The 27,526-nt window shown below is 42.6% G+C and overlaps 1 protein-coding gene and 1 long non-coding RNA gene across 4 annotated transcripts; one reads left to right on the top strand and one right to left on the bottom strand.

Annotated features, from left to right (window-relative positions):
- Positions 1-1,238: 1,238 nt before the first annotated feature.
- LOC308481507 lies at positions 1,239-6,370 on the bottom strand. Its single transcript, XR_013988720.1, has 2 exons — positions 6,103-6,370; positions 1,239-5,930 (listed from the first exon to the last, which is right to left on the bottom strand). It is a non-coding gene; the product is annotated as an uncharacterized lncRNA (long non-coding RNA).
- Positions 6,371-6,964: 594 nt separating this feature from the next.
- On the top strand, positions 6,965-26,463 carry PLEKHF2 (pleckstrin homology and FYVE domain containing 2). 3 transcript variants are annotated; one of them, XM_081013890.1, is made up of 3 exons: positions 6,992-7,113; positions 19,784-19,937; positions 22,473-26,463. In XM_081013890.1, the coding sequence occupies exon 3, from the start codon at positions 22,487-22,489 to the stop codon at positions 23,234-23,236; it is 750 nt and encodes a 249-aa protein (XP_080870016.1). In that variant the 5' UTR covers positions 6,992-7,113; positions 19,784-19,937; positions 22,473-22,486; the 3' UTR covers positions 23,237-26,463. The 3 variants fall into 3 exon arrangements, with proteins under 3 accessions (XP_080870015.1, XP_080870016.1, XP_080870017.1); XM_081013889.1 differs by lacking the exon at positions 19,784-19,937 and having other exon boundaries at positions 6,965-7,113; XM_081013891.1 differs by lacking the exons at positions 6,992-7,113; positions 19,784-19,937 and adding an exon at positions 7,159-7,455.
- Positions 26,464-27,526: the final 1,063 nt, after the last annotated feature.

The following is a 27,526-nucleotide window of genomic DNA, read 5'->3' as shown; positions in this document are numbered from 1 at the left end:
GAAGCTCGGGCTTCCCCCGCACCTGGGGGGGAAAATTCCCCCCTTTATTTCCCCCCCAAAAAACTAGGCGCGCCTTATGGGACAGTGCGTCCTATAGGGCGAAAAATACGGTAATATGTATGTAAAATTGCATAGAAATAATTAAAAATGATTGCCAAGTACAGTGGTACCTCGGGTTACAGACGCTTCAGGTTACAGACTCCACTAACCCAGAAATAGTACCTTGGGTTAAGAACAGAAATTGCGCGGCGGTGGCGGCGTGGCGGCAGCAGGAGCCCCTATTAGCTAAAATGGTACCTTAAGTTAAGCACAGTTTCAGGTTAAGAACGGACCTCCAGAAGGAATTGAATTCTTAACCTGAGGTACCACTGTACTTGCAGTCATATTATATATTAATATTTATATATTATACATATTTTATATTACCTGACACTTTCAGAAGGTAAAACTAAAATTCTTTGTTTCTCCAAGAATAGTTTATGTGCTTCTTCATCAAATGTCAACCTACCAAGCTAAATGTTGTCCATTCACAAAAAAAGCAGATTTGAATTCCTTACCCCCCCAACATATTTTTAATACGTCTCACTGAAGATATTTGCAAAAATTAAGATCCACCACCTAAAATGACATGCTCTGACCTCACACTGTTAGGAAAGTTGCCTATGCAAGCAAGCAGTCAGGCAGGCAGAGGCAACCAGCCCAGGTCCTGGGCTCCTCCATTCATGTGTTACACAATGGTGCTGAACTGCAGCATTGGAGCAGGCAGTGAGCAGGAAGCAGGAAGCAGAGAAGCCAGTGAGTAAAGTTACTAGGTGGCCTGCCCTGCACCCTCTTAAACTAGCCTGCTACTCTCAAATGCTGTGGAGGACTCTCTCCTGTCAGCAGTGCTGAAATAAGACCAAATTGCCACGATGGCAGATGGGAGGTGGAACACCTTTGCTCCAAGGGGCAAAATATATTGGGCCAGCTCAGATCATATTCTGTTAAGTAACAGAAAGGATGGAGATGAAATTTGGGATTCAACCGCCTTTTACTGTGTGGCTTTATGTCAATTTACTAATGACATTTGCATCTCACTGCCATTCAGCTCCCACAGTACAGTTTTCTCCTTTATGCACTTGCCAACTTAGATTTCACTTCACTCACCTGGCAAAGTGGGTTTGTCCATGAAAGCATAAGTAATTTGCTTTATTGCTTTTATTTATTTCATAAAAATTATACACCGCTTGACTGTAAACAACCTCATTAGTCTTTATTTGCTTGTACAAATTGTTAAGTCTCCAAAGTGCCACAAAACTTTGGCTGCAAGATAGTAATACACTATTAACCCCTTTAGAATTTGTTTTACCTAAGAAAGCTTAATGAAACTGGAGTGTTAGGGATACTTTACTTTACTTACATGGTTTAAATGGGAGAAACACATGGCTATTTATAAAATAGGGTTATTTTCTGAAATGTATTATGAAGAAATGATTCAAGGATTTTCAGCAAAATTACGCAAAATGTTACATCATCTTTCTGCTTTCAGTGCCGTGGAGTTTGATAAGTTCAAACACTTGTCTCAAATAGTGAATCTTCCTCTTTATCAGTATCTTGAATTGAGGCACATTTTGTTCATTTCTACAGAAGTTTATTGTTCACTGGACTCTTCTGCAATATTGGTTAGAAGTGCACAATGTTGCCACTAAATTAGTATTGTAATATAGTACATCAGTACTGATGGGGAAACTTCTATAAAATTACAATGAAACAACTGCTTTTAAATGAATGCAGCCACTGATTATGCAAAATGCAACCATCACCACCACCACTTCAATGTGGGTGGTGACACATAAAACAATGAAATTGGAGTTTCTGCAGATATTTCATCCTGTGATAAATATCCTGGTTGAAGTTTGAAAAATACAATTTTTTGTGGAGGTGCACGCAAACACAAAGTTTAAATCATAAAACAAATAACTGCTGAATATTTCCATTCTGATTTTATTTGATCCTCTTTTATATTGTTCTATTTTTCTATTTTCTGGATCAGTGGAAATAATAATTTATAATAATTTATTATTTATACCCCGCCCATCCCCAGCCACTCTGAGCAGCTTGCAACAAAAGATTAAAAATACATTAAAACATCATCATTAAAAACTTAAACAGGGCTCCCTTCAGATGTCTTCTAAACGTTGGATAGTTGTTTATTTCTTTGACATCTGATGGGAGGGTGTTCCACAGGGCGGGTGCCACTACCGTGAAGGCCCTCTGCCTAGTTCCCTGTGACTTCGCTTCTCGCAATGAGGGAACCGCCAGAAGGCCCTTGGCGCTGCACCTCAGTGTCCGGGTTGAACGACGGGGGTGGAGACGCTCCTTCAGGTATACTGGGCTGAGTCCTTTTAGGGCTTTAAAGGTCAGCACCAACACTTTGAACTGTGCTCGGAAACATACTGGGAGCCAATGTAGGTCTTTCAAGACAGGTGTTATGTGGTCTTGGCGGCCACTCCCAGTCACCAGTCTAGCTGCCGCAATCTGAATTAGTTGTAGTTTCCAGGTCACCTTCAAAGGTAGCCCCACGTAGAGCGCGTTGCAAGCTGGAGATAACTAGAACATGCACCACTCTGGCGAGACAGTCCGTGGGCACGTAGGGTCTTAGCCTGTGTACCAGATGGAGCTGGTAGACAGCTGCCCTGGACACAGAATTGACCTGGGCTTCTATGGACAGCTGTGAGTCCAAACTGACTCCCAGGCTGCACACCTGCTCCTTCAGGGGAACAGTTGCCCTATTCAGGGCCAAGGAGTCCCCCAAACCCACCCGCCCTCTGTCCCCCCAAAACAGTACTTCTGTCTTGTCAGGATTCAACCTCAATCCGTTAGCCGCCATCCATCCTTCAACCGCCTCCAGGCACTCACACAGGACCTTCACCACCTTCACTGGTTCTGATTTGAAAGAGAGGTAGAGCTGGGTATAATCTGCATACTGATGAACACCCAGCCCAAACCCCCTTATGATCTCTCCCAGCGGCTTCATATAGATGTTAAAAAGTATGGTAAAGAGTATGCTGTTGCCAAAAGCTGTGTAACTGATATGCTATGATGTAATTTTTTTGGCTTGACTTTTAAAGCTGAATTTATGTTTTGCATATCTTCTGTTGTAGCCAATAAACTACTTTGATAAACATAGTTAAAAAGGTGTGGTGGTGGTGGTGGAAGGAACCATAATAGGAGATGAAGTGCATGAAACAACTATATCCCAGTCTCAAGAAGGCTGATCTCTAAATCACCGACATAAAAATAACCATATTCATGGCACCATGCTCTTATGAGCTTTGTAAAATTTAAGGCACAGTCAACTAAGTGGTGTGCTGGTGGAAGTGTTTATATAAGGTTGAAAGAGCGTTTTATCTTGCCGGTTGAGAGCTTTCAAAAGGAAACCATCAAAGGAAGTTGGAAGAGAAGTGAAACGGAAGAGAGCATAAGATCAGAAAAAAGCAAAACTGTGAGGCATCTAATATAAGGTTTTTGAATTTCTGGGCTTTATGAGGAAGAAGTTCTCATACAAACTGAAGTTATGTGAATATGAATTACTGGTAATTGTAAACTGTTACAAGTGGGAACTGCAAACAGCTTGCAAAGTCATACATGACTTTAGGACTCAAGGAGAACCCAGCCTAGAACTAACCAGCCTGAGTTTTGTGATCTGCAGTGAAACAACCCAGTGGAAAGAGCAGTGTTAAATACCATAACTAGAATAAATTATGATCATAAAAACAAGGTAAACTTGAACCACCAACATCAAGATGCATATTCCCCCCTGCCCCCCGGAAAAAAGAATGTTTAAATCATTCCTTTAGACCCTGCTTGAGGAAATGAAAATGAAAATGAAATTACCAGAGTCACAACGAGCAGAAGGGGATATATTATAAAGCAAACTTTGATGTCTCATTTTAGGGAAAAGGTTGAAAGGCAGATTTTTTTGGGGGGTGGAGGCATGAAAACTCAACTGAGCAACATAAAGGCATTGAAAGGCCAGGAACAAGGCCAGTTAGTGGGAACAAGGGGATACAGGAAGCCCTGCTTAGGCTCAATAATACTGAGGTTGGTAGATGAATTAGTAGAGAAAGAAAGGTTGCATTTTCCTAGAGTGTCAGAATCAAGTATTGATCACAATCATCAAAAAGATGTTCTATTTATTAAAATTATTATTATTATTCTGTTAAGAATTTTGCTTTGTGAGTGGTGAGTGGTGAATAATGGGTATGTGTGTTGTGGTGTGAGGGTTGCCTGTGGTTTGAGACTAGAGGCACAGTGTGTGTGTGGCTTGTCACTGTGGTTGTAGACCACAGTGTCATGTGTCTGCGGTTGCCACAACATGCACTGAACTGAATAATTTGAATATTAAATGTTTATAAGTGGGACCTGCAACAAAATATTAAAGTATGGAGGGTTCCTGTTCAGTATTCCAGTAAGCCATGCTGTCCTCCATGATACTCTACTCCATTATCGCTCCATTTTCCATTCCTTCCCCAGTTATTCAACATTTTGTGGCCACTGAGCATTTTAAATTCTTATTGGACTGGGGTGCCTTTTGGGGGCGGGGAGGGTCCCTGTAGGGTTTTGCCCCCTAAAGATTTTTTGTATTTATGTAAAGCCTTCTTTTGTACATAGATGTGACAGTGGTTCCTCCTTTATGTCAAATGCAAGAGGACCACCAAGACAACTGACTTAGTAATCAAATTATTGTCATATACCCTGAACCAGTTTGAACTCAGACTTTTTTTGGGGGAAAGGGACTATCATTGTACCAATTCCACGATGTAACGCCCTAAATATTAAGATCAATATATTCGAACTTATTAGACTTCTTAATTTCAGAAAGGTCTGAATTAGGTTTGAATCCAGATATATCCCAACTATTAACAATCCCAGTATTACTACTTTTGGAAGAGTAGTATTATGGGATACAGCACAATCTATCCCTTCATGAGAAGGCTATAATTCAGATACAGTAAGTAAACCAGCAAATACGGTAAGTGTGGAACAGCAGTCATTTTGAATGGAATCCACTTCAGAAATAACAATATGCGGATATGTGAAATAGATGCTTGTCTTGGCTGCAAAGGGAGAGACAGAATGAGGTCTTACTCTCATCAAATTCTGCACAGGTCTTAAGAGAAGATTTGACACACACACACACACACACACACACACACGGTGAAAGTAGAGAGTAAGTTCTCTGTACATTCAACCTCTCCTACTTTACCTGGTAAGCTACTGTTATTTTTACTTTTAAGACGAGGTGTGGAAGCCCTTAGTGTCCAGCAGTCTGTTATTACTCAGGTCCACCAGTTGAGCCTGCGGAAAATAAACAAACAAACAAATGCTACAAACTGGGACGGCAATTCAAACCCTGGCCAGGCTTAATGGAATGGATGAGTGGGTCACTGCCGCATCTGCAGCCCTTCATCTTACACCATTCAGCGCAAGAGGACAGGCAAATTGTTTTGCCAGCTTGGAGTTAGTGTAGCAATGGACCCAATGTTGGGGATTCAGTGGACTGTGGAGAGCTCAACCCCTCAGTGTTATGGGGCTTTCTGTGGCCTACCTACCAGTGCGGATTTTCCCGGCTGCCCTTCCAGGCGGATGGAGCAAAATATTTTGCAGTACTAGTGCCAGGGGCTTAGCCAAGAGGGGGGCAGGGAGGGGCAGCTGCCCCCCATTAATAAAAATAACTGAGGTTTTGTCCCCCAAAAAACCAAAAATCCTGGCTATGCCCATGACTAGTGCAATAATGCTGGTGCAAAGGAAATTCTACTTGCAGCCTAAAACCCAAGTGCTAAAAAACACTTCCAAACACATTCTAGGCGAGACCTACCCAAAGACATCCAGGTGCCTCAGCAGTCAAGCCTTTGTGGAGGCAAATTCCCATCAGAAAAAGTATTGCACTGAAGACTTAATAGCAGTGGCGTAGCGTGGGTTGTCAGCACCCGGGGCAAGGCAAGTAATTTGCGCCCCCTAACCCGTGGATTTTAGTAGGGGCAGAGAGCTGCGAGTGCGAGCACCCCCCCCAGATGTTGCGCCCGGTGCGGCCGGCCCCCCCTGCACCCCCCACGTTACGCCACTGCTTAATAGGCAAGGTGTTTCATGTTCATCCCCATCCTCAGTGCTAATAATAGATGTGTGGGCACAAGCGGCTCCAACAAGCACAGAAACAGCTTTATTATATATCTTCTTCCTCATCAAAATGTTGATTGCACTCATCAAAGGCCATAACAACATTCATAACATCAACGGACACAGCAATCACAACCCAATCTGGTGAAAACGTTTTTGTTACACAAGGCGAGTTAAAATAGAGGCGAGTCACATATGGTTTGAGCGTGTTAGATCCTCCGAATCTCTTTTACAATGAACGGATAATATATCCAAATTATTCCCCTTATACTACTCTAGGGCAAAGTGAAGTGGCAAGAGCTGGGGAGCAGCAGACAGGCGTTGCAGGACCTTGCTGCCTAGTAACCAAAGACAATCCTGCTGCTGCCTCAGGTGCAGTGGGAGAAATCCCTTTTCCAGGCTCGAAGCGAAGCCCACTCGGGGTCAGTGCACGGAAATGCGAGGTGTGCTGCATCCACATTGCCCTTCACCTCAGGCAGCAGAAAGGTTTTGAACCGCTCGGATTGCGCGGGGGGAGGCCAGAGAGCTTCAGGGGACAATGACCCAAGGCTTTGCTCGAAGGGCGCCCCGTGTGAACCCCGGCACATTCCCGTGCGCCCCTTCTCCAGCAGGGAGGGCTTCGACCCTTACTCCCCCTTCAGCAGCGCACCCCCCCCCCCGGCTTCGACGGGCGCCTCTCCCAAGATGGCGCCGGCCCCTCCCCTCGGCTCTCTCTTGGGAAATCGAGCTGGGGCGGGATGCCGCCGAGGCTCGTCCTCCTCGCCGCTTGGAGGCCGGCCCAGGGTGTTGTGTGTGAGAGAGCGTGTGTGTGTGAACGCGCACGAGCGGCGGGCGGGGCAGCGGCGGCAGTAGCCCGACTAGCAACGGCGGCTGAAGGAAACCGAGGGAGAGCGAGAAGCAACAAGCTGCGGACCTGGGAAGCGGAGCGAAGGGAGGGCGCGCTTCGGTTTCTCAGTAAGCGGCGCGCTCGGGTCAGGGGGGCGCGGGGAGAGAGAGCAGCCCGCCGTCCCCCTTCGGGGCGAAGCCGAGAGCCGGCGGAGGTGGTGCGGAGGAAACTTTCTCCTCCCGGTCCCTGGCGGATCCGCGGCCATGTTGGGATCCCGTCTGTTCTGGGGAGCGAGGACGGCGGCGGTGCGGGGAAGGGGGAAGAAGGAGGCGCCCCACAAAGACCCGGACGGCGTCCCTTGACTTAGGGGCGGCCCCGCGGAACCTCCCGCCGGAGGAAAGGCGGCTCCGGCTTTGCCCATTGGGAGCCGGCGTCCCAGGCGCCGTCGGGGCCGTGTGTTTGGGCTTGCGGTGGGTTTCGGGCGCGCCCTGACTCCGTCGCGCACAGGCGGCGGCACACGACTTGGCACCGATGGGGGACCCCTGCCTGGCAGCAGCAAAGGGCGGCTGCGTGAAAGGAGAGAGGAGGGGACGTGGCGGCCTCCCAGAGTCTTAAAATTTAAACCGGTTCCCCTTTTAAGTGACACTTTCCGAAAGTAGTGGTAGCCGAAGCTCCTTTCCCCCTCAAACTCTGGCAAAAGTGAGAAGTGGCCGCCCCCCTTCTGCGTTCAGTGTGGGGCTGAGATCAAGTGGCTGCAGCCTAATTGGCACCCCGTGGATGCCTGTGTGTGCAGGGGGGAGTGTGCGCACCTCCCACTCTTCAGCGTGCCATTGATTTGGGGTAAAATGAGGCGTATGTGGTCGCCCCACCTTCCCCTCCCTCAGTAAACAAAACGGAAATCATTTCCCACTTCTCCAGAGAAAATAGGCTTCCCGCTCAGTTCTTCTCTTTTATTCTCGCACTGGAATAATAGTGTTTTGTTTTGTTTTTTTAAAATACCCTATTTATGAGATTTATTTTTTATTGGGTTGCGGGGGTCTTTTTGCTTTTAAAGGCTGCCTGTCAAAAGTTGCGTGTGTTGCGTTTCCCCTCTTTCCCGGGCGAGTTTCGTGATGGTGCGTGATTGTTTTGCATCAGAAGGCAGGGAACTTCCTGTGACTGTCAACAAGGGTTAGCAAAGCAAGTGGATTCCGGTTGGAAGGAAGTTAGCTCTCCTAAGTTTTCTTCTGATAGGCTGGGCTTGGCTGAGATGTTGTTCATGCCAGTGGTTTTTTGTTTTAAGTTTCTAATGCCATGGCATCCTGGAGAGGGTGCCAACTTTCTGTTAGCTGCTACAGAAATAAGAAGGGCTGGTTCTTTTTTTGTGTTACCTGTCTGCATTTGGGATTTCATTTGCTTATTTATTTAGCAAACCCATACCTGCTTTTCCCTTAAAAGAGCACTCAGTGCAGCTTGTGAAAATTGCTATTGACAACACAGACAAGTCTTAACACTTAAAAATGAGGCAAACAGTTTTATAGGTGTAAAGTCACACAGTGCTAAACATGGCTTTTAAACAATAATGATTGTGATAAGTCTATTGAAGTGGTAAGTCAATTGAAGTGATTAAAGCCTTTCCCCCCACATTATTCAGATTTTATAAAAAATTGCTTTCTGTTATCAGGTAAGATAAATATGTTACCTGAAAATATTATTTTTTTTCTGCTGTTGTAACTTATATTGGAATATATTGGTCCAGTCAGCTACTGTTTCTTATATTGATGGCCATGAGACCTAACAGTTTCAAACTAGCCAGTACATTTTCTTTTTCCATATTTACATTCAGATGACCTTGTTTTTTTATTTGTGTAAATATTTTGCAGTGCAGTCTTACAGATCAGCTGATTAGAGAGGGTTAGGAAGGAGGGGAGGCACCTCCACTGGTGGAGAAGAACCTGGCTGATAGAGGACTGTTGAGATCCCTCCTATGCATGCAGATGGCTCCATGTGCATAGAACTTCAGTTGGTGGTTCTTTTCTCTTTTTTTTGCCAGTGGTGGTTCTTTTGCCAACAGTAGCTGGCATTAAGCCCTAAAGTGGGATGACCTGGGGCAGGGGTGGGACAGGGGCAGCCCTGGATCTGATAGATTCAATGTCCCTTTTTTCCAGGTCAGAATGCTCCATCCTCCCTGAAATTGGCTTAACTAATTCCTTCCATGTAGGAATATAGAAGGGGGAATTTAAAGAGAAAAGCTGTGTGAAGCAAAAGAAGCAGCAGCAAGTTCCTTTCACCTTCTGGACTGGCCAGCACAAGCTGGCAGGGCTTCAGAAGTGATAGTAGGTGCAGCACTCAGTGATGTGGGGGCAGTGATGTGCTTTATTTTTCTGCAGAAAACTGTTTCATCCATTCTTCAGTAACAGTGACCGTCAGTGTCCCTTCCAGCTCTACAATTCTATGGTTCTATGCATTAGTTAGCTGTGACTTACGTATATTTATCCAGGGTTGGTTTCATATAGCATTGGGTGATTGTCTTTTGGCCCCCTAACAGTTGTGCAGTTTGGGTGCCGCAGGGTATCATATTGTCCCTAGTGTCGTGTAACATATATATGAAGTCATGGGAATGGTTATTAGGAGATTTGGGGTGAGCTGTCATCAGTATGCTAATGATCCCCAGCTCTCTAACATCTGAACCAGGAGAGGCCATGTAAGCCCGGGAGTGGTGCCTGGACTTGGTGGTGAGCTGGATGAAGGCCAACAAACTGACTGAATCCTGGCAAGACAGAAGTGCTGTGGATGGGTGATTCCTGAATCCATATAATTTGTCTTCCCTAAATGGAGTCGTATTCCCCCTGAAAGAGTGGTTTTATAGTATGGGACTGTTACTGGATGCATCTTTGCTGCAAGAGGCCCAGGTGACCTAGGTGGCTAGGAGTTCCTTTCACCAGCTTCAGCCATTCCTGAATCAGGATAGTCTGAGCACTGTCATCCATGTACGTGTAACCTCCAGGTTGGATTACTGCAAAGTACTGCAGGTGGGACTGCCCTTGAGGTTGATCTGAAAGCTTCAACTAATGCAAAATATGACAGCTACAGGGTATCTCCACCATGCTACACCTCTGAATTAATTGCAATGACTGCCAGTTAGCTACTGGACTACTTTCAAGGTGTTGATTTTGGTGTATAAAGCTATATACCATATTGGCCTGAATATAAGCCTCACTTTTTCCCCAAATTCCAACCGTGAAAAGTTATAAAGTGTGGCTTATATTCCCAACCTTGCAGCCAGGAGCGCAGGGCAAACAGCGCCAGGAGTGCGGCCTCTCCCCCAAGGCCAGGAAGGGAGAGAGCAAAGAAGGGGAAAGGCCGCTGGCAACACAGTGCGGTCCCGTCCCCCCCCAGTATGTAGCCAGGAGCAGCGAGGAATGGAGCGACTTATATTCGGGTATTTTTTCTTTTTTTCCCTCCCTCCCTTCCAGTTTTAAAGGTGCGGCTTGGGACCAGGATTGTCTCACTCCTTATATAGTCACTGTGCTCTTTTGTTGAGGGCCTCCTGCAAATACCATGTTATCAGGAGGTCCATTCCACACTGTATAGGAATTGGGCCTCTAGAACTGCGGCACCTGCCCCTTGGAATGTCCTCCCATTAAATAATAGGTGGCACTTTGGTTGGCTTTTTGGCACCTCCTGAATTCCTTCCTCTTCCAACAAGCCTTTTAAGCAGGCCTTTCCCCCAGTCTGCATCTGTATTGGAATTGTTTTTAGATGTTTTTATTGCTGGTGTGCTTGCCGCTCTCAGCTCCTTTGGTAGGACAGGCAGGATATAAATTTAATACAGTAAATACTTCTGTTCATAGTTCAGCAGCGAAATGCCGAATGCTTGCCAATGTATCTGTGGAGGGAAATATATCCAGTTCACTTCATAACCTACCCATATATTGGTAGGCTGCTACCCAAAGAGGCTTTTTCGATCCCTGTTTAACAATGGATGTGTTTTCTCTACTACCTATGTATCTTGAACATAATACATTTGACATTTCCTTTTCAGGAAATGAATGCTGGCATGTACGGAGGTGTAACTGGCTTTCTCACCAGCTGAGATCTTAGGCCAGTCCTGGTTATTAATTTTTCATCCCAGCATTCACAGTCATGAGTTTTGATCTTGTTCATGTAGGTGGCCTTGAATCTGTAGTGTAAAATTCTTCATCTGTGTTTTGATAGGAGCTCTTGTCATATTTATGTTTTCCTTATTTCTAAAAAAGACTTAAGCGCAAAATCAGTATGTGAAGTACTTCATATTCCTCCCACAAAAGTTTCTTTGCTTGTTAGCCCACAAAATCTTGGAAGGATGTAGGTCAGCATTTCCTAACCTAGTGCCCTCCAGTCGTTTTGGACTGTAACCACCAGTAGCCTCAGCCAACACAACTGTGGCAGCTGGACCTGATGGAAGTTGTAGTCCAGAGCATTTGGAGGGCACCAGGCAGGCAAGGCTGCTGTGACTACATGTAGAAGTCTTGGTTCAGATGAAGTTTTTGAACTCTTTTACGTAAGCCCCCCCTATAAGTTTTTCCCTTATAAAACAAAAAAGGGGAAAGTCTTATGTAAAAGATGAAAAGCCACAACTAAGAGTGTTCATATGTTCATACAATATACAAAAAGCAAGAAAATTAGAGAAAGGAGGCATGAAATAGTAAAAGCATGTCCTATAAATGTTGTCTTGCCAGATCTAGTGACAAACAAGCCAATGGTTGCAGTCTTTACACAGCCACACAGGAAGCATAGAGGGAGTGGATGATTTTAAGGCTCATGCATTCCAGTTGGGCATATATTAACAATAGAACTAAAGATTTGTTCTTGAATTGTCACAAACCTGAAATGATGTCTTGAATTCCATGAGAGCATGCATTAGTTGGTTAATCTTCCTGGAGGAATACAGGAAGGAATTCTTATACTTGCATTTGGGCTTTTGTGTTAGCTGTTTATTTGAACATGTTTGTACACTTATGATTTGTTTGTTCTGGCAGCTAAAATCCTGTTCGTAGAGATAAAAAAATTATGTGCTTCCTCCTATTATGTGATTTTTTAAATTATGCAATGACTGCAGAAATCACTGCACACATTTACAAACCTGTTTGGGACTATCATATATTGGCTTAATAAGCTGCAAACATTTTGCCAAAGCATACAACCCCTTCCATTCTTCCTTCTCTGACTGCAGCAGTCAAACCTGGAAGTCTACAGTTATCTGTAGTTTACCACATAATCAGAAATGGAAAATTATGGTTACCTGGTTCAGAACAAGTTGGGATCTCAAATAAATATCTAACTTATATGTGAGCTATTGACTTGTTCTGAACGTGGTGGGCATACTTTCCCAGTTAATTATTAATTTGAGACTTAATTTATATGAGGAGCGAAGGGGCTGCATGTGAAGGTTAAAAGGCTTGAACATATTTGTTAATTAAGCAGAGATATAATAATCTGAATATGACCAATTGTCAGGAGAAGTTTTTAAAAGACAAAACAGAGCCAACATCGCTCTGATTTATCTGAAACAAACCCGTGTTGTTAAAATGGGTCCTGTGCTGCCATAAGATTCCAGAAATACATTTTTGTATTTAATGAACTTGTTGAGAAGTGAAAGAGCTTTGTTAGGTCTGTTAACATCAGAGCTGAAAAAGCAAAATTTGTTGCGGCCGCCGCATCAAAGATTTGGGGGCCCCAGCCCTAAGAGCACCAAATTTAGTTTCATTGGGGAGCAAAGACTTGCCTTTTTAAGGACATAAAGAGTCTGCTGAATCAGGCCACTGGCCCATCCTGTTCTAGACCAGCATCCTGTTCTCACAGTGAGCGACCAAATGCCTGGGGAAAACCAGCAAGCAGAACATGAGCACAAGAGCAGCCTCCCCTTCCCTCCTGCAGTTTCCAGCAACTGGTATTCAGAAGCATTACTATTACAACTGTGGACGTATTATGTAGCCATCACGGCTAAGTAACCATTGGTAGCGCTTTCCTCCATGAATTTGTCTATTAATAAAACAGATCCTCTTGCGTTTCTAATATAAATACATACCGTACTTTTCTGTGTATAAGACTAGGGTTTTTTTAAAACTAAAAAATAATGTTAAAAAGGGGGGGTAGTCTTATACACGGGGGCAATCTCCCCCCATTTTCTTAATTTTGAGTTTCCCAAAATAGGGAGCGTCTTATACATGGGGGCGTGTTATACACGGAAAAGTACGGTACATTTTCATTTTAGACAGTGACCCAAAGGCTCAGAGGGGTTGGTTAAGCCTTTAAGGCAGCAAAAAGAAAACACATCTCTTCCCAATACTAGGTGACATCCATTAATGGCTGATGCCTCTTATGTCTGGTAGGGTGGAAGGCAGAGAGCCCAAACAGGAGCTGGAGTCAATGACAGGCAGAGCCAGCTGTTCGAGTTTTGTCCCCAGCCTCTTCCCTGTTGAGTTCTACAAAGGCATCAGCTAAAGGCAAGGAAGCTGAAAGGCAGTGCCGTCCCCTGTGCTGGTTGTAAGTAGCAAAGCGCGGACAGGGCGAGGGCAGGCTGAGGTTAGTGGGCCAGAGCCCCATTTGCCCTGATATACCAGCCTCCACTCTGACATCCACTTGTGTCTTGTCTGTGAGCTGAACAGACACCTTCCTCGCCTCCCTCCTGCAACTCCCACATGCGCCCACAAAACTTCACCAGAGGGTGGACCCTGCCAGAGGGGAGGACTGAACTACAAAGGGAGAAGAGGAAGGGGAAGTTTCATTACAGAGTAGCAGTCGCTCACACAGCATTGCATTTTGCCAACTGTGTAAGTTGTTTTAATGTTGATAATTTCTAAAGTGATACGGCTTGCCTTTCGGTTCCCTTTGGCTACTATGTAAAGTAAATATTATTAAGAAAAGTGGCTACATTCCAAATATTGACTAAAACCCTGACTTTCTAAATATGTTTGGCAAGATAAGCTTCTGTGTTCTTGCCTCGAACCTCAGATTAAGAATTTCATCAGTATTCATTGACTACATTCCAGAAGCTTTCAGTAGACTCATTCCATTAAGTTTATTTGGTTGCTGTGAGGATTAAAGCATGCTTGTCACATTTGTGTGTGCTTTTTCTGCACCTGATTTAGCACTATGGGAAAATGGAGACTAGAAGCCAAAACGTACAAAATTATCAAGGCTTTTGAGAGCATGCTGCCACTTTCTTTATAACTAGATACCTCCTTTCCTGAGTTAGTAATATACTTCAAAGAGGAATGAAAGCTGTTAGATCATGCAACAATTTCTGTTATATTAGTTATTCAAGTGGCAGCTTAAAAGGTATTTCCAGTGGCACATTTTTCTTTTTAAAATGTGGTGTTAGTTTCTCACGGTGGTAGTGTAGGGGAAATTAGGAAGTTATTTTACTGGATGTAAATAAGAAGATAATGAATTCAAAAACATTTATTGATTGCACGTGCTACTTTGCATGTGCAATCAATAAATGTTATCAAATTCATTTTCTTGTTATTTACCTCCAGTAAGGGAACCTCCTATTCTCTGCCATTTAATTAATGGACACCTCCATGGGTAGGGCTCATATTTGGATAGAAAGAAGGCAATAAATTACTTATTAGTAAAAATACAACAAAAACTTTTTGCTTGTAGATTTGCGGTAGAGGACTGTGAGTCACCTTTTTCTGTCTCTCTTGCCTATGCAATTAAGAGTGAACCACATTTTCTGAAGCGATTCCTGGTTGGATAGAGAAATTTGCACTTGGTGTTGGAGACACAGGTATTTAAAATATGGAGAATGCTGACTTGCATTTTGAGTTATGGACCGTGTGCAGAAGTATGCTGCAAAAATTTTTTAGCCCATAGGGCACTGGCAAGGAGAGGGCAAGAACTCTGTGCTGGGTGCAGCTGAGGGGGCTTCTCTCCTGTAACAGCCTGCTTGCTTTCTCTGCTGGGTGCAGAGATGGAGCAAAGTACTCCATCCACCTGGGCTGCTTACTCAATACTCACTTACATGCAATCTGTTGTTGCCTATGGCCACAAGGCTGAAAATAGGAGCCATACTGCACCTATTTTTAATAAGCATTTCTCTATATTCAGTTGCTACTGGCATCCTTTTCCAAAGGATTAAATTCTTTGATGTAGTTTTACCTATTTCTTTCACTTTCTTTTGTTGCACATTTGTCTTTTGCAGCTTAGGACTTCCTTGCTGACAGTGGCTGCTTCAGATTTCATCTCCTTTCCGTATAACCTCTCAGACTGATAATTGTTAATGAGTACACTCCCGATTTAATGCTCCAGAGTAACACAGAGTGGCTTAACCTTCTTATCTATTTTGAGTTGCCTAGAGATTCATGAATCAGTTGCTGGCTAGCTAATCTTCTGAATGCATGCACTTTTGTGATGATTAGTAATCCAAATTTAAGTTTAGATCATGGCCAGTTCAGTTAGCTGTGTCTCTTATACAAACAAGGTGTGCTCTTGAAGTGGTCATTGAACAATAACAAAGCACCCTGAGTCAGGCTGTCGTATCTACTTATCAAAGGAGGAAGAGTGACATTGTCATTCCTAGTGGGCTGCAACTGTTGTGAGATGCGGCATAATTTAGATAGGTTTAGTTTACTTTGGTCCTGTTGGGCAGAGGATATTGTGTGTTGAAACCTTGCTAATTAATTACAGCTGTGTCTGGCGGGAAAGTTTGGACTTAATTTAAACGTAAAGCAAGAAAAGTTTGGTCTTTCTTATTTTCTTTAGGAATAAGGATAGCATAATCTAGAGAAAACTATTTGGTATCCTGTGGATATTTATACAAAAACATCTCAACTCCTCCTCCCAGTTTAGCTTGTTCTACCTTTTGTGCCCCCCAACTCCACCAATCCAGACCCATCTGTGTTGCTTGTGTATAGTATGCCGCTGGTCTTGGGCTAGGGCATTCCTCTGAAATTGACATTGCATGAAAGAAAGCACAAGAAACAGTGGTGCCTTCCTAAAACTAACAATAAACCAACATTAGGATAAAGCAGCAACTCCTTTTTGCAAAGAACCGGACCTTTATCTTTATCCAAGAGTCCTCTGGAGGTTTCTTCATTGGAAGTGGCTGCAGTGATTGTAAAATGCCAAACCTCAGCTGCACTGAGGCAGGATTCATCTCCTTAAGGATCTTTTTGTACTAAATGTCTCCTTGGCAGGACGATTGATTCCACACTTGGAGACACTAGTTTCGTAATCAAGGTAAACACAATATGCAGTAAACAGCTTTATACTTTCCTGATACTCTTTTGATTCAGAGGATCACCATGCCAGTTCAAAATCTTCCCCTCTTCTATGTTATGGATATTGTTTTGAAGTAGCATGATTTGTTTTATATAAAGTCAAGAAACCAGTGTAATTCTATTGGTCCGATGTCAAGCAGATCTTTAATTAATAACATAGTCATTTTAAAAGACACTTAAATCCTTGATGTGTGTCTATGTGTTCTGCATCTGTCCAATAACTCATGCTGCCTGTATTATGCATTTTCAGTTGCTCATTGTTTTTATATTCATAGAGAGAACACCATCTTTTTAAAGTGTTGGTGAGCTGTCTAACACCTTTCACAGACAGGGCACAACTTTAAGAAAATTGTGCAACCAGTTTTAACTAGCTTTGCAAACAGAGTGTTTGAAACATCCTAGGGTTTGTGTAAGTATGGTTAGTGCTGGTTCAGATGTAAGGAAACCAGGGTTATCTGGGGCAAACAGACTGATGATTTGGCAACACTCTTCTGATATACTGACTTTGGAAGCAGTATGCATGCACCTGATTATTAGATTCACCTTGCATCTCTAAAGTTTTCCATGAAGCACAGTGAAAGATGCAGTGTCAACTGTGAGAAGTAATGGGTGAGGGTTGTGGGACAGAACTGAAACATTTTACAGTAAATGCTTTACTATGCGGTGGGATCACCGAGTAAAAGCGAATAGTGTAACAGCTGGATAAATTTAGCAGTATAGTGAATCTAACTCGAGTTCTTGTGGTTAAATACGTGGACTTCCTCCACATCATCAAAATTGTTCAGTGTGCTGCATTTGTAGCTTGAATTCTGTTCTTCACGGTACAGTTAGTTCACTTCCAGAACATTTTAACTAGTTATTTACATTTTCTTTTTTTCATTTATTTGGGTGGTTTATATTCCAACCTCCGGTTTTAGTTTACAAAAAGTGAAAATTACAACAAAACATATTGGAGCAAAAGCATTAGATGCCATGTCACTTTGAATTTTTTTCAAATCCAAATAACAAATGTTTGGGTGATGCCACTATTTATTTTCATATGTGCATTAAGCTTGCTGCATGCTTTACCAATTAATTTATTTGTATGGGAAGTATGATCTAACCTTATTCTGAGGGATGTATAATTATTGGGTCAGACAGAGAAAATACGTGAGATGCCTATCCAGGCTCTCAGCATTGAGAGTAACCAATATATCCTGTCATGGATGGATGGGTTGGTCCAGTAGGATAAGAATTTACACTAGAATGACCATCTTCTATGTTTTCAAAGACTACCCTGTTTCTCCAGACACTAGTCTGGTGAGGACTAAATCATTTCAGTTGACCTAGTGAGTTGTTGGACTGTATGTATGTCATTTGGCAGTGTATGTCATTTGGCAGTAAAGGAGTTAGAGGTACAGAAAAAGGGCTGTGATGGCATTGATTGGATGGGGTGCATAACTGATGAATGTGCTTTCCTGAAAGATCCTCTTAAGGAGACGTTTAGTAATGGGCTTGCCATTCCAGAATGCAAACAATGTACAGTAAAATTGATATATTGATATGAAATTCACATGTAGTCTCATTGCTCTGCATGTGAAACAGTAAAATGTCTTGCTGTACTTTGTTTTTAAAACATGGTATGGCAACTGGGGGCAAAATACAATTGCTTCATGTGCCGATCTAGTTAGCATCATGCCTCGGCTCTGCAGCATACGGAATAATTTTATGTTTAAATCATCATTGGGTAAAATTATTTAAGAAAAGGCTGTCTCTTGCACGGAAGATTAAGTCAGCTGAGAATCATGAGCTTGTTATAGCATAGTGTTTGTACTGTTGCAAAGTCTTCAATGAATAGCAATCTTCTTGTGGGTAATGCTGAGGGAATCTTCCCAGGAAATCCCGCAGGTCCTACGACAGCAATAGCAGATTATGTAAAGCTGGTTATTGTCGAAGACCTAACTGATGTAACATAAAAACATAAGAGTCATGCTGGATCAGACCAAAGGCTTTGCTTTCCACCACCAAGTCAGGTGCATTTAGCAGGGATGACTTTTCCTGGGCAGCTCAATGATTGTTGAACTCTCTTCCAAAGAAGGCTAGACTGGCCCTGCCTCTACCAACCTTTAGGTGGGAGGTTGAGAAATTTTTGTTGCACCAGGCTTTTAAATGTGTTAATTTATCTAGTTTAATGTGCTTTTTATTTGCATTGATGTTTTGTTATAAACTGCCTTTCTTTTTAAGGATGAAAGGTAGTATAAAATGTTTTATGAAATAAAATAGCCCACAGAAAGAATTCTAAATTTATAATTTAGCATAGATTATTCCTTTCCATTATTCCATAAGGGACGCGGGTGGCGCTGTGGGTTAAACCACAGAGCCTAGGGCTTGCCGATCAGAAGGTCGGCGGTTCGAATCCCCATGATGGGGTGAGCTCCCGTTGCTTGATCCCTGCTCCTGCCAACCTAGCAGTTCGAAAGCATGAAGTGCAAGTAGATAAATAGGTACTGCTCCGGCAGGAAGGTAAATGGCGTTTCTGTGTGCTGCTCTGGTTCGCCAGAAGCGGCTTAGTTATGCTGGCCACATAACCCAGAAGCTGTACGCCGGCTCCCTCGGCCAGTAAAGCGAGATGAGCGCCGCCACCCCAGTCGTCTGCGACTGGACCTAACAGTCAGGGGCCCCTTTACCTTTATTCCATAAGGTTAGAGGGCACATCTTGAGATATTTAGTCTAACAGAGTTTCTGACAGATTCACATCTACTTTTAATTTAATTTATTATACTGTTCCATCTTTCCAAGACCTCAAGGCAGTATGTATAGTTCATTCTCATTCTCTCCCCCCTGCCCCCTCACAATAACCTTGGCAGGTAGGCTAGGCTGAGAGGAAGTGGGAGGACCAAGGTCACTTGCTGAACTTCATGGCTGAGCAAGCATTTTTACTGATTCCTGTAGCTTCATGGGACTACATAGTCACATTTTGTGGAAATGGAATTAATATAATTATAACTTAGTATTAAAGTAACATGCAATCTAGCCATATACAGATGCATGCACAAATTGTGCTTTTTAATTATTTAAAAGAGGCAGACTTGACTGCCATAGCTGATAGTGGAAGTCCACCTCAAGGGCTGATTTTATGCACTTATTTGGCTATGTATATCTCTTTAGGAAGTGATACTTGGATTCAGGTCACTGTTCCTGTTTTGTTTTCCCATTTCTTATTCCCGCAACAAGTAAGTGTAAAAGTTTTAATTTCTGACATGAAGTTTGATTCTGTAGCCCTGATGGCTAAATTCAGTGACTCTATTAACTAAGTCCTTTTAAATGTGAATGATAGTGAATCTGATCCAGCACTGTCAAGTAACATTTTAAAAGCCAATTTGTGACATTTGTTTGCTGTAATAAGCCTTCTTTATAACACTGGTGTATCTTAGAACAAGATTTGCATGATAAGTTGAGCATTGATATAAGAACACAAGGTAAATTTCCAGACTCTCCGTAAATGTTCATGAATTATGATTGCAAAGTGAAGGAATGCGACTAGATACATTGATTGTACTTTCATTGACAGGCCCAGGCACCTTTCAAGGAATTCATTGTAAACTTCTTTGGGGTCCATTTGAAGAAATGGTTGGAATCCAAGACACACATATAAATGGACTTCAGAAGAGCTCATTGTAACTGCCAATCAGCTGATTGGCAGTTACAGCAACTCTTTTTGACAGGTGGGCATAATTATGATGTTAAGTGATTGACAGGTGGCAGCCTTGCCTGCTGTCAAAGTTGACCTATGGAGAGTGGAGGAACTCACGATCCAGACTTCCAGCCACTTCCAGCTCCCTACCATGGTGCTAACTGTCATTTTAGTGCAATGGGAACATGCTGCAGCAAGCACTGTGCTTGTGCACTCTCCTCCACTTCTCCTGCATATTGACTAGGTCAGGCTTCCTCAAACTTGGCTCTCTGTTTTTGGCCTACAACTCCCATGATCCCTAGCTAGCAGGACCAGTGGGCAGGGATGATGGGAATTGTAGTCTCAAAACATCCGGAGGGCCAAGTTTGAGGAATCCTGGACTAGGTACTAACCTGCTAAAGAATGGATTAGGCATGCCTCTTGTTTTCATGTAGGTACTTATTTTTAATGTATAGATATAGCTGTATAGCAGAGAGTTTTGCCATGACAATGGATTTCACCCACACCTTAGGAGCTATTTTTGGCAAGTGCATAGTTAGAAACCTAGAAACTAGGGCCCTGGGCTGTCATCTGTATATTTTAAATGTAATAGGACCAAGTATACAAGGGACTTCACATATCTGCTCTGGAAGGAGAATTTTCTGTAGCTTCTTTTTTCCCTTGAGCAAAGGTCAGTTTGGGTGCATGCTTTTAATTTTTAAATGCAAGTTGGTTTATTATTGCCTAGGGGTATTAGCTTAGCTCTGCGCATGTGAAGAGGACTTGTTTGCATTTGCTTTTTAAATAACAGACATTAGGTTAAACTGAATTTACTTCATTTGTGAATCTGAACTAATGCCATGTCATTATAGAATGCAGAACGATATGTCAAGGTGGCTCTGTGTGTGTGTGTGTGTGTGTGTGTGTGAGAGAGAGAGAGAGAGAGAGAGAGAGAAAAAGAGAGAGAGTTTGGCTGATACCAGAAGCTGGATACACACAGGCTAGCCTTGCTCTGTGCTGAACCCAAAGCTATGACTTGGGGTTTCACTGGAAACCTAAAGGGGAAGCAAGATCTGCTGGAGTGTTAATGCTGTGAGCCTCCTTCAAAGAAAAACAAACAAACCCTGTGCTCAGGTTGTATATATGTATATATAATACACATCCTAAAAACACCACAGTCTCAATTGACCCTTATTCTAAGGAAGCCAAACCCTGGGTGAGCACTGGAACCCCTGGAGTCCCTTGCCACTCAGGGATTGGGATGTGCGCGCAACAGTATTTAAAGTAGTGGCCTTCAGAAAGCTGGTGCTGCCTACTGCTGAAAATATCATAAAGTTGTAAGGTGGCTAGATTAGCACAACAATATTAGAAATTTAAACGTGGAACAATGTGGTGGTTTTCATAGTTTCAATTTGGCATTCTGCCTTTCTAGTACATTTCTAGGGAAAGGGTATCATGACAAAAGGTTAAAAGACTTTCCACTCAGTGTGCAGTGCTGATGAGTTAACTTCCCTAAAATGAGCAGTATTGGCTCATGGTTTGTTTTTTTGCTGTTTTTGTACGCAGTAGCTTTCATCCTCAAGTCATCTCACCACGTACAGTGGTGCCCCGCAAGACGAATGCCTCGCAAGACGAAAAACTCGCTAGACGAAAGGGTTTTGTGTTTTTTGAGTCGTTCCGCAAGACGAATTTCCCTATGGGCTTGCCTCGCAAGACGAAACGTCTTGTGAGTTTGTTTCCTTTTTCTTAAAGCCGCTAAGCCGTTAATAGCCGCTAAGCCGTTAATAGCCGCTAAGCCGCTAATAGCCGTACTTCGCAAGACGAAAAAACCGCAAGACGAAGAGACTCGCGGAACGGATTAATTTCGTCTTGCGAGGCACCACTGTATCTCTAAACTGGGACTTAGAAAAACTAATAATTGGATATGACAAAGATCAAAAGTTATAGTTGTGGAAAGGCCACAAAGTTAAAACGAACATATGCAGGACATGCAGCAAGAGACCACTCAGGTCAATGGAATAAAGCAGTGTTATTATGGAGAACCTACAATTTTAAAATGGTATCTCTTGGAAGAAATCTGAAGACAATCAAGTTGCCTTGTATTGCTCAAATCCTGCAAAGTTTTATAAAGCAGCCTAATAGCCGCCCCTCCTTCCTTTTACTGTCTTGTTATTCCTTGGTAGGAAAGCAAAATAAGAGGAGAGGTACTGGCTCATTCTGGTGTTTAGTCTCCTTGCTTAAGCTGTTGATTAGTTGAAAAATGCAAACCACAGCTGTGGAGGGTGTCAGATAGCAACGGCCACTATGGAAATCTGGCCTCCTTTAAAGACAGGCAAGAGGGTGGCAAAAACTGGGAAGGAAGGGTTTCCCCACTCTTTTCCAGTGATGCTCACCAAATTCCCCCTGTCATTTAAAATAACTCTCTACGCTTGGGGGGGGGGGGTTAGGGAAACGCTTAATGGTTTGGTGTGGGACCTGCTGCTAGAGGAGAAGCTGACAGAAAAATGCATGCTGATAACATCTTGCTTGATTTTCAGCAATTGGCTGAATAGCTGCAGCGACCTAACATTATTCCTTTTTGTTTTAGGATACTAGTGAAAGATGGTGGATCGCTTGGCAAACAGTGAAGCAAATACTAGGCGAATAAGCATCGTGGAAAACTGTTTTGGAGCCGCTGGTCAGCCTCTGACTATTCCAGGCCGTGTCCTGATTGGTGAAGGAGTACTAACGAAGCTGTGTCGGAAGAAACCAAAAGCGAGGCAGTTCTTCTTATTCAATGATATCCTTGTGTATGGTAACATTGTCATCCAGAAGAAGAAATATAACAAACAGCACATCATTCCACTGGAAAACGTGACTATTGAGTCCATCCAGGATGAGGGGGATCTACGGAATGGGTGGCTTATCAAGACCCCGACTAAATCTTTTGCAGTGTATGCTGCTACTGCCACAGAGAAATCTGAATGGATGAACCACATAAATAAATGTGTTTCTGATTTGCTTTCCAAAAGCGGGAAGACTCCCAGTAATGAACACGCGGCTGTTTGGGTACCTGATTCTGAAGCCACTGTATGCATGCGCTGCCAGAAAGCAAAATTCACCCCCGTCAATCGTCGACACCACTGCCGGAAATGTGGATTTGTTGTATGTGGGCCCTGCTCTGAAAAGAGGTTTCTTATTCCCAGTCAGTCCTCCAAGCCTGTGCGAATCTGCGACTTCTGCTATGACCTCCTTTCCACAGGAGAGATGCCTACATGTCAGCCTACGAGATCGGACTCTTACAGTCACCCACCGAAGCTTCCTTTAAATGATATGTCAGATGATGACGACGACGATGACAGCAGTGACTAAGTAATGAAAGCGAATGTCTTAATATTACAATTGGTATTTGAACCTGAGTTGCTGGATGAGGAAACCTCTAGTTGCAGACTCTTCCGAGAGGCCTGACCTAGCCATAAAATCTGCCTGAAAAACCTTCAGCTCAAATGTGCCTCAGTATCTGAATCTCTTAGATATATCATTGCTCTCTTTTCTGCAGGGATAGACTGTTGCAAATATATCCATTTTTCCTAGCTTTGTATACTTGATTTCCTATTTAGGGGTGAGCTGATGATCATCCTTTCCTTCCCCTTCTTTCCCAGCGGAAGAATAGAGAATGAACAGTTTTTGTTCTTTTCTTTTGCTACCAAGAAGCATCCCACAGTGTGTTTGGCAGTGATATCCTACCACTTCTTATTAATATTGGGGAGGGGGCAATTAAACCAGCATAATGAAACTGGTATTTTTGGTTAGCGGATTGAATAGAACATCTAACCAGGCTTTGAAATTGATGCTGTGCTATGACCCCTTTTAACATAAATGCATTCTGTAACATTATTAACTTCTAAAACTTTATGCAAGAAGTCATATACCAAGCAGTGCCTTTTAATGACTGCACTGTTGCAGGAAGAAACTAATCCAATGTATCCTCTGTTGTGCAACAAACTAAGAAATAGTTGGTGCTATTGACAATAATTGCTGTTGTGTAACTTGGATCTGAGTAGTGAGGACTGTATGTTACGGCAATTTGAGTTGTGCCCCAGCCCCAGCCCCCAGTACCTCTAGTAGGATGCATGAGGGTAGATTAAACATTATTGTGGAGTCTGATGAATTCAGCTTGAGCTCCCACACCATGTATACAACTACTCAACTTGGGGACCGCTAATAAATTAGATATTCTTCAAATGGATTTAATATCTTGCTATTTTCAAAATTGTGTGAGATTTTTAAATGTTTATAGCTATCAGGTATTTATAATGGAGAACTGTATTTTGTCTCAGATCATGGTATTTGCTGTAATGTTTTTGATTTGATATTTATAAAATTAATTCCTTAGATCTTACGCTAACCATTTTAAATTTTAGGAATGGGTTTTTAAAAAATAATTAGAATGTCTTTTAAAAGCACATCATGGGAAAACATCCCAATCAGCCACCCGAAGAGAACTTGCAAAAAATATCCATCCTTTGTACACAGCTGACCTCGAGATAGAAAAGAAATGCAGATGACTTCATTTTAAATATATAAATCCAGGAAGCAGGGCAATTAGGGCAAAAAGTGTTTCCAATAGAGTATTTTCTTTTTACCTTTAACAATACTATTTTCTATGATGGCGTCGTTTTTAGAGAAGTGTCAGATTTAGCTCTGTGAAGTTTTGTAAAACCCCAATACATATCTCTATTTTTATATAACGGTAGCGTGTTTAATCAGTTTATGTAAAAGTCCCCTGATGGAATTGTGTTGGGAATTCAGTAGCATCTGAGAGTTTATAAAAAGTGTTGAATATTGTTTGTACAAAAAAAAAAAGTTATAGTATCTAGAATTTCATTTATTAAGTGACAGTTTCTGCACTGTTTGCCTCATCTGGCACTAACTGGGCTATATTTATTGAATAAACAATCAATTCTGCATCTTGTTCTAGTCTCCTAATCTGTAATCTGGCCACTGTAGCACAGAAGTCAGTGTTGGAAAAATGAGATGGGGAGTGCACTCCATCAGGGCAGGATGGTGAACTTGTGACCACCCAGTGTTCTACTCCAGCTCCCATCTGTGATTATTGGCCCTGCAGTTGGGGGTTGATGAAAGTACAGTAGGTTCCCCATCCCAGCATTAGCTGATGTGGAGCAGCTACCATTCACTTGGGGGTTGCTTGGGAATTTGTTGGAGAATGTGCAGCAGCAGTGCCTTCCTCGTTGGTTATGCCAATTTACAGCTATGGTTTCCATCTTATATACAGATAACTGAATAGTGCTAACAGGGAAGGAAGGAGCCATGGCGTTAATTCAGGTGGCATCCCAGAATAAGGCACATAATTACTGAGAACTTCTCTTAAGTAATGCTCTCCAAACGTAGCCAATTGCTCCTCGAATTCCCAAGTTGTAAAGCAGTTCGGGGGATTTGGGAAGAAGGCACTTGAAGGTTAAAATGTTTTCATTTTGTAAACCATAGTTTAGTGTTACAAGTTTCAATGAGCATCGGCCTCTGCATTCCCTCCTCCCCTCTCCTGCTTTGCCAGTTTCAGGCTAACCACAGTTTAGCACAAAATGTGGTTAAACTTAACGATGGTGTGTTAGAGCAAGCCAGCTTCAAGCCATGATCACTATGGTCTGAAGATGGCTTGTTTTTTAAATAATAATAATAATAATAATAATAATAATAATAATAAAGATTACCCATGGTTGTTCTGGGTTGGGACAACACAGCAAAATATTATTAAAATGGAAATGACAGTTTCTGAACTTCTCAGCAGTGCTGGAAGGTGGCTGGGAGAGCACACAAGCCCCATGTTTGTTGAGGCTCATGCTTGTAATGCTAAAACATGGTTTAGCAGTGTGTCCAAACGAGGCGTTTGACTTGCTGTTAAAGCTATAGATCATTAAAACACTATAAATCAGATGAGCAATAACGTGCAGTTGATGTCAGGAAATGGATGGCCCTGAAACGCTGAGACGTGATCTCAAGGAAGGAATCCTATGTGCATTTACTTGAGAGAAAGTTATACTGAAATCAGACTTTCTTCTAAGCAGACCTCTGTAGGAGCTTGCTGTAAATGGAATTCGTCTGTTTCTTCCACTGAAAGCATAATTTGAAGATTGTTTCTTTTTCATGGCACAGATAGGAACTATAAGGTACATCTTGATATAGTTCATCTTCATTCTTACCCTACGTTGTGCAAAAGATTTTGCATAGTCAATATTGAATGTCATACATGTATTTACCCAATTATTTTTGAATGTTGCACAAACGCTTCAGCACTTTCTACCTGCAAGAAAATTTATCCTCCCATTTGGCAATGTGTTCTGCCTACCTACCTTAACCCCATCATTATCTGTGAATGAAATTCACATTATGCTGCAATTGATCCCTGAAGCTGTTACCAAATTCACATTGTAGGAGAAAATAATTGTAGGACTAGGAGTGTGAAAATAGGTTGCCACTTTGTGGTTCCGTTCAGGATGTTTATTGTGTAAAATAAACTTTTGTCTTGTGTGTTAGTCGAACTTTAAAAGGGCTTAATAAATGGTTTTGTAACTTTGTCAGTCTGGGCTGCTTTCATTTTGTAAATATGTGAATAGTTTTTAATAAGCAAGTCTATGCTTTTCTTGTAAGGTATCTAAAAAGGAAAGAGTTTTAAAGTGTGTCAAAAAGATGAGCGTGGTCAGATAAGCAACAATTAAGCTGCAACTCTGTATGCACTTAACATAAAGCCCACTGAACACAGTAGGATTTATTTCTGAGACGGTATAAGAATGAACTGTAGGGTTATATTTATTTTTAGTAAATGTGCTAATTTCCATTTTCAGACAATAAGCTAATTCCCTTTTTGTTACAGTGAATTTATTCCTGATTTATCTCTTTTGTCTGTGTTAATGGTTATTGGAGTGCCAAAAGCTGGTGTGTGCCCAGGACTTGCCATCAACTGAACCCTATAATTGAGTGTCAGATTGAATGCAAGCCTGCAATTCTCACTTGCACACCTCATAACACTGGAAAGATGGGTGGGAACTAGTATATGACAAGGGAGGAGGGAAGCAAGCCAAAGGTGGCATTTTCTTTTGTGTAGGCCAGCAAGACAGTTTTTTAAACCACACTCCATGGAATGGACCTAAAGGTTTGTTTACTGTAAGGTAAAGATAAAGGTACCCCTGCCCGTACGGGCCAGTTGTGACCAACTCTAGGGTTGTGCGCTCATCTCACTCAAGAGGCCAGGAGCCGGCGCCGTCCGAAGACACTTCCGGGTCACGTGGCCAGCGTGACGAAGCTGCACTGGTGAGCCAGCACCAGCGCAGCACACGGAAACGCCGTTTACCTTCCCGCTATAAAGCGGTACCTATTTATCTACTTGCACTTAGGGGTGCTTTCGAACTGCTAGGTGGGCAGGAGCTGGGACCGAACGGCGGGAGTACAGTACACCAAAATCTGTGGCACTGCTAAGGAAACTTATCATCCCTAGGAAATAGTCATATGAGCACTGTGTAGTCTAGTTGAGGTTTCTGTCCCTATTTATCAATGCTGCTATTTAAAACAAGGTGGGCTGGAGACATCCAGTGTCTTGTTAATAGCATTATTGCTAAGCCTGCACCTGTCCTGACCTTAATGTTA

The sequence above is a fragment of the Podarcis pityusensis genome, assembly GCF_964106645.2.
Source record: "Podarcis pityusensis genome assembly, chromosome: 7".
Classification (NCBI taxonomy): Eukaryota; Metazoa; Chordata; class Lepidosauria; order Squamata; family Lacertidae; genus Podarcis; species Podarcis pityusensis.
This window is presented reverse-complemented; position numbering and strand designations above follow the sequence as displayed.